Here is a 15,866-nt window from a genome sequence, read left to right as displayed (position 1 = left end):
GGAGGCCAAAAGATGGTATCAGTTCTCTTGGAGCTTGAGTTCCAGATGACTGTGAGGTACCTAGTATGGGTGCTGGGAACTGAACTCATTCTCTGGAAGAGCAGCAGTCACTCTTAACCACTGAACCATCTCTCCAGGCCCAAGTCCAATTTTTAATGATTTTAATGAGCATTTTACTTATTTTTGTATGTATGTATGTATGTGTATATGTATGTGGGTGCATGATTCTGTGTGTGTACACATTGCACATGGTATGCATGTATGTGGAAGCCAGGGAACAACCTTGGTTTTCATATTATTCCTCATACCCTGTTTTGAGTCAGGGTCTCTCACTGGCCTGCAACTTACCAAGTAGGGTAGGCTGGCTAGCCAGCAAGCCCCAGGCGTCCACAAGTCTCCACCTCCCCAGCACTGGGTTTGCAGTCTGGTACCACCCTGATCATTTTTTACATGGACTCCAGAAATGGAACTTGGGTTCTTATGCTCTTATATGATAAACACTTAGCTGATTGAGCCATGGATTTAAATGATTTTTTTTTTTTTTGGTTTAGTTGTTTCGTTGTTGTTTTATTTGTTTGCTTGTTTTGATGATGGGAATCTTTACCAAATCTCTGAAGATTGCTTTGGTCAGTGTGGACATTTTGCCAATGTGAGTTACTCTAGCCATGAGCATCCAGTGCTACCCTCACCCTCATGCAGTGTTCTGAGGAGAGCATGACAGGAAAGTTGAACACCCAGGCAAGAAGCTAACCAGCATCTCCTAGTGTTTGCAAAAGGCAAAAGAGTAGAAGGCTACTTTTCCTCAGTAAGCTTGTACCAGGTCACACATACACACAGCTGCCCTGGTATCCATGAGGGGCTGCTTTTTGTCCCCCTTGCCAGTCATCAGAACAGTGACTGGCACAGCCTTTGTTATCTAGAGGGTTTGTAGTGTGTAGAGGGTTTGGGGGTTATGTACAAACACTATACCTTTTATGTAAAGGACTTGAGCATCCTGGGCTCTTGGTACCTGTGGTCTTCTGGAATCAATCCCATCTGGATCAGGGAGACTGAGGGATGACTCTGTCTTTGCTTATTCCTTAAACTATTGGTAATAAGTTGTAGATAGTATTCCCCTTTGCACTAATGCTGCATCATGGATTCCCCAAGCACAAGAATGTCAGTTGTATAATACCACAGTCCACTCATGAATTTTGGAGTATTTAGCATTACTGTAAAACTTACCTAAGCCACAGGCTATATTCATATTTTTTCCTTGCTGCAATAACAGTTTCCCCCATTTCTGTGTGTGTATGTACATGTGTGCATGCCATGCAGGTGCATGTGGTGACCAGAGGTTAACATTGGATGTCTTCCTCCATGACATCTCCACCTTAATTTCTGAAGCAGGGTCTCTCACTGAACCTGGAATGTACCATTCCAGCTAGACTAGCAGGCCAGCAAGCCTATAAGAATCCTTACCTGTTTCCATCCCTAGAATTGGGGTATAGCTGTACATGACTTTGCCCAGCTTTTTACATGAGTAGGATCTGAACTCAGGTGTTCAGTGTGTGTGTGTGTGTGTGTGTGTGTGTGTGTGTGTGTGTGTGTGTGTGTGTGTGTGTGTGTGTTTACTGGTCCCAGTCCTGAGGTATCCATTGCAGCTATTTACTGTGCCTGCCTGGGTACTTTTAATCTCGAACAGTTCTCCAGGCTTCCATCCTCCCTCAAGACCTTGACATTTTTAACGAGGCTGGCCAGTTCTTTTACAGAGTGTCCCTCAATAGGATCTATTGAATTTTGAGCTCTTTCCTGAGTAGACAAGCTGAAGAACACCTCTGCTTTCTTTCTACAGGACCTGGCAGCCGGAGAGACAGACCCCTTTCGGCAACTCGCAAAGCACATGCAGCTGAGGACCGGGAGGAGGATGCCTCGGCTGTGCTGAAAGCCATCCAGGTGGAAAATGCAGCTCTGCAACAGGTGTTCCTCAGCCAAGAGCCTGAGCTACCCACCAGTGCACAGCAGGTCTGAGCACCTGCCGGGTGGAGGGCTAAGGAGGGACTGGGGGCACACAAGGACAGACAAGGTTTGAACAGCAGCCCCCTCTGAGCACAGGCTCTGCATCTCACCTGTTCATAGACAGCTGTTCTCCATCTGTTAGGGTCCCACTTCAGCCACCGCCTTGCAGCTTCTGGTTATTTCTGACAGCCAGACACTAGCCTGTTACTCATTGGTCATTTCCCTGCAAATTTGGGATGGCTTAGGCCTATTCTATAAGATACCAGGCCAGTGTGTGGCTGAATAGGCAGTAATCTGTGACTCTCCTGAAGTGGGTCCCAGAACATGAGCCACAGGGTCCCTGTTGTTCCCTGGCCTACTTCCTTCACTCATGTAACCACCCAGACCTCCAGTAACAAATTAGAGGGTCAATGGTGGGGTAGAGCAGGGGCCTTGGGAAGCTGAGGCTTCATAAACTCCTCAGCATGTTGCACAGTCTCTGGTTCTGCTGCTGAGGCCCTTAGCCTGTCCCACTTGAGGCTCATTGTGACCCCACAGTAGGCAGAGCCCTCTGCCTGGACTGTAGATGTGGTCAACTGGGGTCAGAGCTTTGCAAGGTCAGCCTGGCTGCCATCCCATATTCTTGTCCATGCTGCTCTGTGCTCTGTCTGGCGGGGACGGGGGTTGGTTCTTCTGGTTGTTGAGCAGAACCTGGGGTATATCTTTCCAGAGCTTGCCTTTTGCCCACTCTGTCAGGGAAATATGGAAAGGGGACCTGCTTCTCTGCCCTCCTTGTATGGGAGGAATACATAATAATGGCTTCATTCCTACTTATGTCATCTGATGCTGCCTTTGCAGGATGCCGAGGAACCACCAACAAAATCGTGGCCCAGTCTGCTGAAGGCCCAGGAGGACAGCCGAGAGGTCAGTGTGAGGCTGAGCTCAACCAAGCTGGACAATCATATAACACCTCCACCCCCACCTCACAAACATATTTTCCTAATGGTTTCCAGCCATTTCCCTGCCACAGTCCCAGGAGCCCCTCTCTGCAACCTGAACACTGGCCTTCTACCTGTATCACAACTGTGGAAGTTGGGGTTTGAATGGTTTGGCCAAATTTGCAACTGAACCTGGAGTTCAGCCAGGACTTCTGACTCGCTTCCTCCTTCCATTTCTATTTCCCAATGAGATAACACCAAAGTAGGTCTTAGTGTTGAGAATAAATAAGTTCTGTCTATCTATCCAGGCCAGTCAGGCATCTCTTAAAGGATGTGAATTAATAAAGCACCCAGGAAATGTCTTTATCTCGTTCAAGTGCTTCCAGTGTTCTGAATACAGAGATGGTCCAGACAGTATATCCATAGCTTCAAGGAGCTTATAAGTACATCAGTGGAGCCAATAGACATATGCCTGGGAGTGGGCCATGCTTGTTCTGACAAGTGGTCTCTGATCACTGCCTGGAAGGTGAGCTGGGAACAGCTGGAGGTGGCCATGAGCTAGCTGCATTTAGGACCAGAAAGAAGCCCAGTGTTGTGGGGTGGGTGACATGCAAAACGGTGGCAGCACCCCAGAGTCCTCAAATGGGTTTTTCTTCCTAATTGCCTTTGTCCTACTAGATAGCAGTCATCTTGGACACTAGCCAGTCAGTATTTCTGCCTGCCCTATGATCCAGGGTTCCTGAGTAGCCCGATGATCCCCACAAGCTTCTAACTACAACAGTCATCTACAGACAGGCATCATATCCCATTCCATTTTAGGTGGCAGAGGAGAAAGAAGGGAACAGAGAATCACACATGAGTGTGTGTGGGGTCCAGTCTCTTAGGAAGCTGAGCCCAAGTGAGTGGAGTGATGAGTGGTTAGGTGACAGAAGTATTCAGTAGCTCATAGAAGGATTATTTCCCAGAACCTCCCTGGTCAGAATGATCCAAGATTACATAAGGGATTCTAAGCTGACCCTCCCCAAGCTGGCATACCTTTGTATACCCATATACCTGGTGGGACCAGGCACCTGGAAAGCCCATGCCTTTGAGCACTGTCCTGTTTGGTGTCAGGCTGCAGGGTTCCAATGGATATCTATCTAATCTGCTTTTCTGCCCTCAGCTGCTTGCTGTCACTCCAGTGACCACCAATCCTGAGCTGTGCAGGGCAGCAGCAGGAGGAGCCAATGCCAGCAGCCAAGCCATGGACAGAATGGGCCCTTTGGGAAGCAGGTACTCTCCAAAGCAGTTGCAGAACCCAGTAGAGAAGGCCCACAGCAGTGCAGCCAGGAGGGTCTCATTAGCCCTGGATTTTCTTGTCATGATAGTCATTTTTGTTTAGCTTTGACTGCAATACCCAGCAGAAACAACCAAGAGTTTAATTGGTGCACAGTTTCAGAAGTGTCAATCCGTTGTGGTGGGGAGGTTGTGGCAGGGCAAAGAAGTTCCTGTCATAACAGCCAAGAAGTAGAGACAGGAAGGAGTGAGCAAAATAACAACCCCAGGGACATCCCCCCAGTGATCCCCACTTCTCACTTTCATCACCTTCCAATAATGCCATCATATCAGAAATTCCTCGGTGGGTAAAACTGCCCATTGGGTCAGAGCCCCTGTGGTCTAATACTATCTAGAAATGCCTCAGACAGAAGCTTTGAGGTATGCCTCTCTCAGTTTCTCAGCTGTTCCCAATCTTGTGCTCCAGTGACAACACTTACTGTCCCATGTTATTCCAGGTTTTGACTAGCAACTTTAGAATTGCACCCTCTCCTCACCCCACAGCCCCACAGCACAACACTGAACACCCTCCCCTTACTCCCCAGCCCTAGAGCACAACACTGATAGGCTTTCTTTCATGCAAGTGTCTCTTGGCTTGTTCATTTTGTTCTGTACCTGAACTGGCTTAATCTGCCTCAGTTTTTCACTGGAGCACCCCACATAGCTTGGGAGAGAGCCTGTCCCCAAAATGATTTGTCACAAAGGTGCCTCAAAGCATTAGCCTGTGAGACTCTGTTTCTTTGTCAAAGTATGTTCAGTGCAGCATTCTGTCCCTTAGAATGTAGTGTAGACCCTGGAGTTGGCAAGTATTATTAGCAAAATAGACTCAGTTCTGATCTTCAGGGAAAATTAGTCCTAAAGAAACACACCAGCTGTAGCCTGCAGTTTCACACATGTCTTGGCACATAGGCATACTCCCAGGACCATTATGCAGAAGTGTACATGTTGCAGACTATACAAAGTACCTGGCTGAGGAGCAGGAAGGGACTGAGTGAAGCCTGAATGGTGGTCACTAAGTGCCATGACCTGAGGTGGCATCAGGCCAGAAGTGGGCAAAGCTATTGAAACTCTGTTGCAGAGTGGGGTGTACTATCCAAGCCATGTGCCCTCCAAGTCTTAGTCCGTTCCCCCTAGGGAGCCCCTGTTCATAGTGTATTGAAAGACTGGATGGCTCAAGGCACAGCTATCCATTTCTGCATGTTTGCAGACCCCAGATGGAAACCGTTCCACTTGACTGCAGCCATAAATCAGAGCTCGCTCAGTTTCCAGCCGCAGGGCTGGTTTGCATCTGACAGCTCTGCAGCAGGCAGCACTTGCCAAAGGCTGCCCTCTTCATCCCTGGACTCCTCTGTGCTGTAGGGCTCTGCACATGGGGGTGCACACCAAAGAGAATGGGTGGGTCTCTAAGCCTGAGGTTGGCAATTTCTGCAAAGGGCCTGCGGGGAAATCCTGCAGGAATGGCAGTTGGGGGGGTTGTTATTTGTTGTTAGTTTTAACAATGCTTAAAACACATAAAAGCCACTCTTAGCTGCCAGGTCATACAAAACAGGCCATGGGCTTGGTGGCTCTTAGTAAGGCTGACTCCTTGCCCTGTTGGTAAGCAAGTTCTTAGTCAGCTGGGAGGTCAGATGGCTTCTCTACCTGGGCTCTGGTTTCCTTACTCATTGTCTAGCTGTTTACAAAAGGAGAAAAAACCCATGTATGTCCTTGAGCTCTGTACAGGGTGCAGTCAAGCTTCTCAAGTGGGTACAAAAGGCTCTGTGGTGCCTTTCATGGGGTTGTTCTCTTGTATGTATTCTTTATGGTTGCCTCTTTGCCAAAACAAAATCCCATTTCAGACAACAGCAGAAGCTTCTGGGAGTCCTGCAGACCATGGAAAGTGATACTGCCCATCTCAGCCGGGTGGCTGTGCCAACAGAGAAGCCAATACTAGACCCAGAGGTGAGAACCTATACTCATGGAGACAGTCTATTACACCAATGTCGCCCTGCAAGCTGAGAGGAAGGCAGGCCCCTTGGGGCACTCATTTCTGGTTGGTGGGGGTAACTCTGATGGTGGTCATCTCAACATCTTTCTGCCAAGTCCTACACATGATAAGAGCAATAGAGGCAAAAGAAAAAAGGTATAGGCCTAGAGTTCCTGGAAAAGAAAACATAAATAGCCCATAAGCCGCAGGAAAATATCCAGGGTTACCCATAGTCAAGAACTGAAAATTAAGCTGGGTAGGTATGGTGACAATATCTGTAATTGATAGGATGAGGCAGGAGGATTTTTGAGTTTAGAGACCAACATGGTCTATGTAACAGACAAACTGAAGGAGAAAAAATACAAAACATACAATGTTAGGGCTGGAGATACAGCTCTGAAGGTTAAGATGCTTGTTGCCAAGCCTGGTGACCCAAGTTTGATGCCAGAACCCACATGACAGAAAGAGAGACTTGGCTCCTAAAAGTTAAGCTGCCCTCTGACCTCCACCTGAGCTCACACGTGCCACACACATGTGCACAGTAAATAAGTAAATGTAAACATGTAGTTATATAATGTTAACTGCAGATACTGGAGTGACCTTCCAGTGCAGTGTAATTTTAGTGGCTGTGAATAGGACAGCAGGTTGTCACATGGAGCCAGTCATTCAAGCTCCATGAGCACCACAGAGTGGTAAAGAGGTGCCATTCAGTGACTGTCACAGGATAGGAGGGACCCATAAATAACAGCTTCAAAGTCCAGCTTTGACAAAAATCAAGCTCCTGCCCCACCTCACACCCTCATCCCCAGCGTGGAATAGCTGCCTTTTGAGTTGAGAAGATTCAGAATGTGTTGTAACTTGGGCCACATTATAGTAAGAACCCATGTGGATTACATTTCTGTATAGGAGACAGAAAATCCAAGGCAGCATGACTTACACAGCAAAGAGGAACAAATTACAGGCACTTTGCACTAAAAACATTGGTGGCCACTATACCCTGCAGCTAGCTAAGTCTCTCCACTTAGTTTCCCTGGAGTCAGTTGCGCCCTGAACTCTATCCCAGTGTTGGCCTCGCCTCTGCTCTTTCCTGGGGTCCCTAAAAGCTGCAGAAGCTTCCCACACTGCCTGTTAGAAGAGCATGCCTTCACTAGCCTGAGCCTGGGCAACAAACCCCTCCTTCCTGGTGGCTCCGGGGACAGTACACACTGATTGCTTAGGAAAGGACCAGTCCACTGTACCATAACATTATGACAGAGGAAGAATAAGTAAGTAGTAGATGGCTAAGCTACAGGAAACCAAGTGGTCTCAGGGAGAGGGGCAGTGAGCACCAGGGACCAGTGCCTCCCTAGTCAGTGCTCCCTCAGCCTGTATGTCCATCTGGGATACTGACAATTGGTGGCACTTTTCAGTTCATACTCTGGCCTTTGCATTTAGAAAATCCATTCAGGAATTGTGTGTTTCAGATTGCTTTGGGCAGGAAGTCCCCAGTCCTTTGCAGACAGTTTTCTTCCCATCCAGCTTCCTCCCTCCCTCCCAGCAACAAACTCACTTGGTCCCAGAATGCATCAGGCTCAGGAGCCTGCCAACCCCACAGTCAGGCAGGCCAGTCCTGCAAGCTGGGACTCAGGCCCAGGGCAAGCCAAGGACCTGGCCAGTGCCTACATGTAGAGAAGGACAAGGGAGCTCTGCGTTCTTACCGTTCAGCTAGTCCAAGCTGGTGCTGTGCTCCTGCCAGGAGCTACAAGCTGACCCGCCCTCACACCCCCATCATCCCTGTCTCCATTCCCATTCTCATCGTGTGGCAATCAGCTTGTCCAAACCCATGCTGGGAGCACTCGCACGTCTCACTGGCTATTAATTAAAAAAAATAAGTGGGGAACAGTTGCTGTTCATTTACTCGGCTCCCTGCTCACAGAACCGTTGCAGATACTGACGCTAATTAACAGAGGGCACGTGTGCACAGGGAAATGCACCATTTCATGAGTGGCTGATCCGTGGTGACCAGTACTGCAGTTGGGCCCCGAAGGCCTTTGGGAAGCCATGGCACAGAGTTACTGTTTATTGATGGCATTCACACACACTCCCAGACCAGACAGCCTCCCCAGGAAGGAGGGAGGCTTGAAAATCAGTGAAAGAGTCAGGGAACTGAGCCTATTTCTCTCTGATCACACATGGGTATGTAGGGGTGGGAGTGGGGAGTGTTGAGGGGGAGGGTCTTGCTTAACCTCCAGACTAGGACATTCACATAGATGGTGGCATCCTGCTTTCCCCGCCAGGCTGGGAATGTCAAATGACTGGCTAAGACAGGGGGACTTTGGTTCATGCCGTCAGACTACACTTGGTGCATACACTGGCAGTTTAAACAGCAGACTGGTCTTTTTCATAGCTACAAAGACAGCAATCCAAGGTCAAGGTGCAGCCTGCAGATTTCTCCTTGCTTTGCAAGCCTGGCTTCCTCACTGGGCTCACACTCTGGTCTTTTTCTCTGTGTGTCCCTGGTGTTAATCCCTGTGGCTCCAGATTTCTTCCTTTTATAAGACTTCCAGGCAGATGAGGTGGCCTTCCCCAGCAGCCTCATTTGGTTTAATCACCTCTTAAAGCCCCTGACTGTAAACAGTCACATCCTGGGACAATGGGCTTGGGGGACTCCTGCACAGCCCAGGCCACCTTCCAACTTCAGATGTTACAGCATTGCTCTTGGGCTGCAGTAGGATGAGAAGTGTGGGTTCAGTCAGAATCCAGTTTCTTACAATATCTTTCTTTCATTTGAAGGCCTTCAAGTGTGATATTTAGTAAGCTCTGGGGACACAGTTACTGTATATATCTCTATCTATTTTTCTGTGTTAGAGCTGGAACCCAGGACCTTATGCAGGCTAGGCAAGTGCTTTACCACTGAGCCACTCCCAACCCAATCCTTATGTTTTAGTTATTACTTTAAAGTTTTTATGTTTTTATTTATTACTGATATTATTAGCTAGTTTGTGTATGGTGTGTGTGTGTGTGTGTGTGTGTGTGTGTGTGTGTGCACATGTGTGCCATAGAGTGTGTGTGCAGAATCAGTTCACCCTTTCCACCATGGGTTCTGGGGGTCAAACTCAGGTTGTCAAATTTAGCAGCAAGTACCTTTACCAACTGAGCCATCTTTCCAATCCATTTCCTATGTTTTAGATACCTTACAAATAGGAACCCTTGATAGCCTTTAAATAGCCACAATGGGCAGGTGCTATGATTATCTGCAGAGCACAGGTGGAAACAGAGGCATCATGGGGCTGAATACTGTATGAAGGCCCCAGGGGGATAAAACAATGGCCGCACTAAGTTCAGGCTTGCTGCCCTTTGGTATTTTTCTCTTCAGGAAAAGTGGAGATCGAGAGTAGATGAGATTGAAGATGCCATCTATGTGACCATGGAAATCCTGACTAACTGGGGCAATGTGTCATGGGTGGGTCTCACAGAAGTCCAGTTCTTTGACCTAAATGACATAAAGCTGTATGTCTCACCTCATGATGTGGACATCCGGAATGCAGTGCTGCCAGGAGAGCTGGGCCGCCTTGTCAACAGGGACTTAGTGGTAAGTGAAGGGTGCCTGGGCTTGGTGTGTGCTCTCTGTCCACAGTGAGGATGCAGTCTCAGGTTGGGGAAGCATGCTGTCATCAACTTTAATCATTCTCTACAGCCAAGTGAGGAGAAGCCCATGGAATGGTACGTTCTGAAGCCCAGTGTGTCTCTTCCTGAGGTCTTGTCTAAATGGCTGCTCTGTGTCCTGCCGTAATCACTAAACGTAGATCACTGAGGCCAGTGCCTTCATTTTGTAGATGAAATACACTAAGGCTTGGAGATGGGCATGTGCATGGCCAAGGCCACAGAGGAAAGGATGGGACCAGGTTCATGAGCTGCAGCCTGGTCCACACTGTGCCTACACCTCCTCAGGGTGCTGCTTCTTGAGTCCATGGGTCCACACCCAACAGACACCGAATATTTTTTCTTTTAGATAGTTAATAGAGGTTAGTTTTATAAGCAGTGTTATTTTCCCTTGTCACCATCTTTTTGCTGGCTTTTATGGTTTTTGAGACAGGCTCTCACTGCATTGCCTGTGATGTCCTTGAACTCACTACAAAGCCTAGAGTAACTATGAACTCCCAGGCCTCCTCCCTCTGCCACCATACCTTGCTTCCTCCCATCACGTTCAAGTTAGCTTCACGGAGCAGAGGATCCAGCCACATAGCTTTGCTGTGCTGTGCCTGGCACCACTCTTGGTTGCCTTGGAAGAGCCTGCAGAACCAAGAGCAGAGCAGGGGACAGGGCAGGTATCAGGTACTCTTCTGTATCTTTTAAAGCCCTGACACATTTCTGAATGATGTCCTCCACTGTGCTTCTTGGTCGTTTGTCAACTTGACACAAGCTTGGGTCATCCAAAAGAGGGACCTCAATTGAGAAAAATGCCTCCCCCAGATTGGCCTGTAGGCAACTCTGTGCAGCATCTTCTTGATGAATGGTTAATATGGGAGTGCTAGACCCTTACGGGCAAGTAGTTCTAGCCTGTATAAGAAAGCAGGCTGAGGAGGCCATGCTGGTAAGCAGAATTCCTCCATGGTCTCTGCTCCAATTCCTGCCTCAAACTTCCTGTGTTGAGTTCCTGCCTTGGCTTTCCACGAAGATGGACTGTTATCTGGACTTGTAAGCCAAATATACCCGTTCTCCCCAAAGTTAGGTTTGGTCAGTGTTGTATCACAGTAACAGAAACCTAACTAGGCCATCCACCCTAAATTAATATTGTTCTTTAAAGTACTGAAAATGAACTAGCAGAGCACCCCACAGGTAAGAGAAAGCATCCTTGGGCTCCCAAGGGATAGTTCTGATAGTGGCTGTGCCTCTCCCTACTTCCTGGGGCTGCTGAACTTTGCTAGTGGGTAGCTTCATTGGTTTGGTTTTCTTTAGGAGCAGGGGCTGAAGTTGGAACACAATGCAACTGTGTCACCCTGGGCTACTGGATAGATCTTGAGATACTCCTGGGGTGGGCTGGATCCCCTCATTCCCTCCATTTTCTGTCTGCCAGGACTGGGCGACCAGAATGCCCTGTTTTATACACATGATTGTGCTGGCTTATACCAGCCACAGCCTGATATTTTGTCTCACTTGACCTCCATGTGAACCTTGCATGGATTGTCCTCATTTCATCAATGAGCAAACCAGGCCTCAGGGGTTTGAGGGATCTTCCCTAACCACACAGTAGTGGCTGGCAGGGAACCACTGACAGCCAAGCACAGAAGCAAGCACCTTTAAAAAGAGCGGATTTGAAGAAGTTGATCCATTATAGGGAATTGGGGGTGTTTTGGTAGATTTGCAAGATCCAGACTCCAGGCAAAACCCCCTTCCTAGGTGAGGAGTGGTGAGGGCACCTTCTGTCATCTCAACATTCAGAAGCAGGAGAACTATGAGTGGGAGGCCAGCCTGGGCTACATAGTGAGACCCTGTCTTAAACATCCAAATGGACTGATGAGATGGCTTAGGTGGTAAATGCTTGCCAAACAGACACAAGGAACCTGAATTTAGATTCCCAGTACCTTGGCAAGGGCAGGGAGTAGGGTGAGGCCTGAGCACAGCAGCTTCTGTCCAATGCCAGCTCTAGGGAGGCAGAGATAGGTTGGTTATTGGAGCTCACTGGCTTGCCAGCCTGGTCAAATTAGCTCATAAAATATAAGGTGGACATCAAGTAAGGAAGGCATCTGGTGTTGACCTCTGCCTCTGCTCATCCCCACATACAAATGGGCACACACATAATTAATAGAAAGAGAATGATTCTTACAGCTTATCCTCTGACCTCCGTGTAAACACACACACACACACACACACACACACACACACACACATACACACACGAAAAAAGTAAGAGAAAAACAAAAAATAAAGAACAACCCTTCGTTCTGTGCCCATCCTCCATCTTGTCTCCTCTATGTCCACTCTTTCCATCCCTGTCCCTTCTGTGTCTGCCCTCTCCACCCCTGACCCACGGTGTTGTGATGTGTCCACATGTATATTCCTAGCTCTGTGGATGCTTGATCTTTCCTACCAACTTCCCTCACCTCTGTCTTGTCCCCTCAAGGACTCATTTGCTTAACAAATGGTATCTCTACCTGTTAGGCTGCCCACACCCAGTGCTTACAGCCTTTGAAATTAGGAATTTCCCAAGTCAATAGTTATTTCCAGTAAATTTATTTTTCATTTATATTCTAAAAAAAAAAATGTTAAGAACTTTTTTTTTTTTGTCCTGAGGGCCACTCTCTTAGCTAGCTGCTTTCAAGCTCTCCCATGAATCTTGTGTCTCTGCTTCCCAGTGGGACTGACATTGGGTCTTCTCCATCTCCTTAGTCCTTCTCAGGTACCAAAGTCTGTGAAGTGGGCTTCTTTTCTTATCTTCTCTTCCTGCTCTCCATTCTCTGTGAGTCAGGGCTCTCCAGGGGAACAGAACCCATAGAATGTATATTACAAAGGGATTTATTTATTAGATTGGCTTCCACAATAGGTCAAAATGGAGGGAGTCCAGCAGTGGCCAACAGCACTAGACAGGCAAAGACCCCAGTAACTACTTGGTCCATGCAACTGGATGCCACAGTAATCCCAGATGTGTACTGACAGATGTGCCTAAAGGATTCCTGGAGAGTCGCAGGTCTCTCTTCAGTCATGGTAGAAGATTACAGGAACTGTATTCAGTGAAGGATGGAGGCAGCTTCAAAATATACTCATTAACAAGAGCAGCAGTGAGCTAATATGGGAAGCAAGCAGGATGGCCTTTTCCTCAGATCTCATTATATCTGGGCCCCCACTTTGGAGGGGCTTTCCCTTTAGCTAACCCTTTTGGCAAGTACCCTCACAGGGAAAAAGCAACAACAAATAACAGTTGCCTCTTGTCACCTGGGCATCTGGGTGGATAGGGCCCATAGTACCCTGTCTGACCCCTGGGACTCCCTTCTCCAGTAGTCTACCTTCATCATCCCCACATCTCTGGGCACACTGATCTAGTTCATTGCATTTGGATTTCAGCCCAAGTTATCACTTTCTTATCAAGGCTTCCCTGCCCATAGTGTAGAGAACCCTGTCCCCTCCTGCCCACTCACTGTTGTCATTGTTGTGCTCCTCAAAGCCTATCTCACTAGAATAAACACTCCTGTACCTGGGCTTCTCTGCCTTCCCCATTTGTCTGACCTTGGTTACACCATACCCCAATACATAAAATCACCTGCTGCATACTTTTAAACTTTTTATTTGGAGATGATTATAGACCCACAGAAAACTGTAAAAGTGATGCAGGAAAAAAAAAAGACCATCAATAGAGAAAAATCAATGGAATCAAAGTTTGGTGATCAAAAGATCACCAAAACCGAAAACCTTTAGTTAGACTACTAAAGGAGGAAGCAAAGATTTCAATGACTATAAAGGGAAGGAGGGGATATCATTACTGACCTTATAGAAATAAGGATTATAAGACTGTATGCCAACAAATAAATAACCTCCATGAAATATATAAATGCCATAGAGAGCAAATTACCAAAACTGACCAATCCCAAGAAAAGAAAGAAATTGAACTGATTATCAAAAACCCCACAAGGGAAGCCTGGGGTGAGATGGTGCCACTGGTGAATCCTGGCAGTATTTAAAGAATGAGCCTCTGAGCCTGCGACAGTCCCTTCAGTCTTATAAAATGTAGAAGAGGAAAGAGAGGGTCCCCAGGATTCCTAAGACCACATTGTGGAAATAAGGCAAAACATCAAACCAGAAAACTACACACCAGTACTCAACACTTAAACTTTTCAAAACCCCAAATGAAGGCCACTGTGGGACCCAGTCATACCCCCAGGGATGACCAGAAGAAATGACAAGTACTGATGAAAGCCAATAGACCAGCTGCTGTGGGAAACAGCATGGCAGTTCTTCAGAAAGTTCCACTCCTAGGTGTATAACCAAGAGATGGGCTCATCAAAACAACAACAAAAAGCAAAACAAAACAAAAAACAAAAAACATAATGGAAACTCAACAGAAGATGGAAATAACCCAAAATACAGATTGATGGGCAGATAATGAAAAGGTGGTGTAGCCATACAATATACTAATATCCATCCATGAAAAGGAATGAAGTGTCGGTACAGGCTACAACATGCATGGATGCACCTTAAAAGCTAAGCATGAGAAGGCCACATAGTGAATGATTCCATTTATAGGAAACACAGCCCAAGCAGATATATAGACACAGGAACAGGCCAGGCATGGGAGTGAGTGACCAGTGGGTGCAGTGCTCCTTCAGTGGGAAGTGAAATGTGCTGGGCAAAGATGGTGATGCTGGTTGTATGGTGGATTTTGTAGTATATGAGTTATATCGTAAAGCAAAAAGAATACACAGAGATGCCATTGCCCAGTTTCCCCCAAAGATAACAGAGGCTGTCACTGTACTTAGACAATCCTCATATAGGTGTGTGTGTGTGTGTGTGTGTGTGTGTGTGTGTGTGTGTCATTTTGTCATGTGTGACTTTATGGAATTACTAGCACATGAAGATACAGCACAGCTCCATCCCCAGGTCCATCCCTAGCATGTGGAGCCACTTGTCTGTTCTCATCTCTACACTCTGTGTCATTTCAAGAATGCTGTCAAGGGATTAGTAGTCTTTGCACATGTCTAGCATGTGCAAAGCCCTGAATTTGATCCCCAGCCCCAAGAAACAAAAGCAGAAAAGCTATCCAAATGGCATGTAAACACAATACAGTCTGTACACATTTGGAGGTTGGCTGGTTCCCAAGCAGAGTGCCTTTGACATCCTTCCAGAATGTTGACTATTTTTTTATTAGTAGCTTATTCCTTTGGAAATTACTAGTTTAGTATAAGTTCTGAGGCAGCAGTCATTTCTCGGCCTATGCTTGGATCTGTGTTAATCAATGCTGGGACAGAAAAGTACCTTTGGTTTTGTAGTTAGTCACCACATAGGTTTTCTGGGCCTCCGTGTATCCAGTACAAGCTGGAGAGGGGTACTGAAGTCCCTAGGAGCAGTTTTCAGCCCATATTGGTGTGGGGGTCAGGGTGTCCTGTGGTTAGAATCTTTCCGAGATATGTCCACACTGGCTCCCTGTTTCCCTGGTGATCTTATACTCCAGGTCCCTGCAGAATGGCTAGCTTTCTCACATATCCTTCATAAGCAGTCTGCCTCCCCTCTCCGCCTAGGTCTACCTCTGTCTACCACTTGCCCAGGGCTTTTTGCCTCAGGGTCTGCTACCAGAAGAATATGAGTTGAAGTAGAACTTATCCATGCTCTGTCCCATTAATGCTTATGATCTACACTTAGACTAAACCCTCACTCCACTAATGGCCTGTGGGCATCCTAAGGCAGACCAGAGGCCAAGTTGCACCTTGGTCTTCCATCCCCAAGGAGGCCCAGCAGTCCACTCACCCTAGGGTTCCAAGGGCCTCCCACCACACCATAGCAGCAGCAGCAGCCTTCCTGATCCTTGCCCTGCCCCTTCCTTTGTGCCTGTGATGTGGGGAGGGTGATACAGATATTCTGCCTGCTGGCCTGGCACTGCGGTGTGTCCAAGATGTGCTGGTCAGTCCTTGGCTTCCCACCAGGTTCTCACACAGATTCTGTCTGAACAGAAACACCAGAGGGCCTGGCTACTAATGAGCCTA

The 15,866-nt window shown here is 47.4% G+C and overlaps 1 protein-coding gene across 10 annotated transcripts in view; it reads left to right on the top strand.

Moving 5' to 3' along the window:
* The window catches only part of Katnip (katanin interacting protein), a 176,469-nt gene that overhangs the window by 113,755 nt on the left and 46,848 nt on the right, over positions 1 to 15,866 (top strand). For 9 of the 10 annotated variants that reach the window (XM_027404700.2, XM_027404697.2, XM_027404704.2 and 6 more), the window contains 5 exons: positions 1,835 to 2,004; positions 2,836 to 2,901; positions 4,078 to 4,187; positions 6,068 to 6,170; positions 9,551 to 9,766. In XM_027404700.2, coding sequence (XP_027260501.1) covers positions 1,835 to 2,004; positions 2,836 to 2,901; positions 4,078 to 4,187; positions 6,068 to 6,170; positions 9,551 to 9,766 — 665 coding nt within the window. The remainder of the gene's footprint in view (positions 1 to 1,834; positions 2,005 to 2,835; positions 2,902 to 4,077; positions 4,188 to 6,067; positions 6,171 to 9,550; positions 9,767 to 15,866) is intronic. The other variant, XM_035442231.1, reaches the window with a different exon arrangement.

This window comes from Cricetulus griseus, chromosome 3, assembly GCF_003668045.3.
Source record: "Cricetulus griseus strain 17A/GY chromosome 3, alternate assembly CriGri-PICRH-1.0, whole genome shotgun sequence".
In the NCBI taxonomy this organism is placed as follows: domain Eukaryota; kingdom Metazoa; phylum Chordata; class Mammalia; order Rodentia; family Cricetidae; genus Cricetulus; species Cricetulus griseus.
The sequence above is the reverse complement of the archived record's forward strand: the minus strand, read 5'-3'. Positions and strand labels throughout refer to the sequence as shown.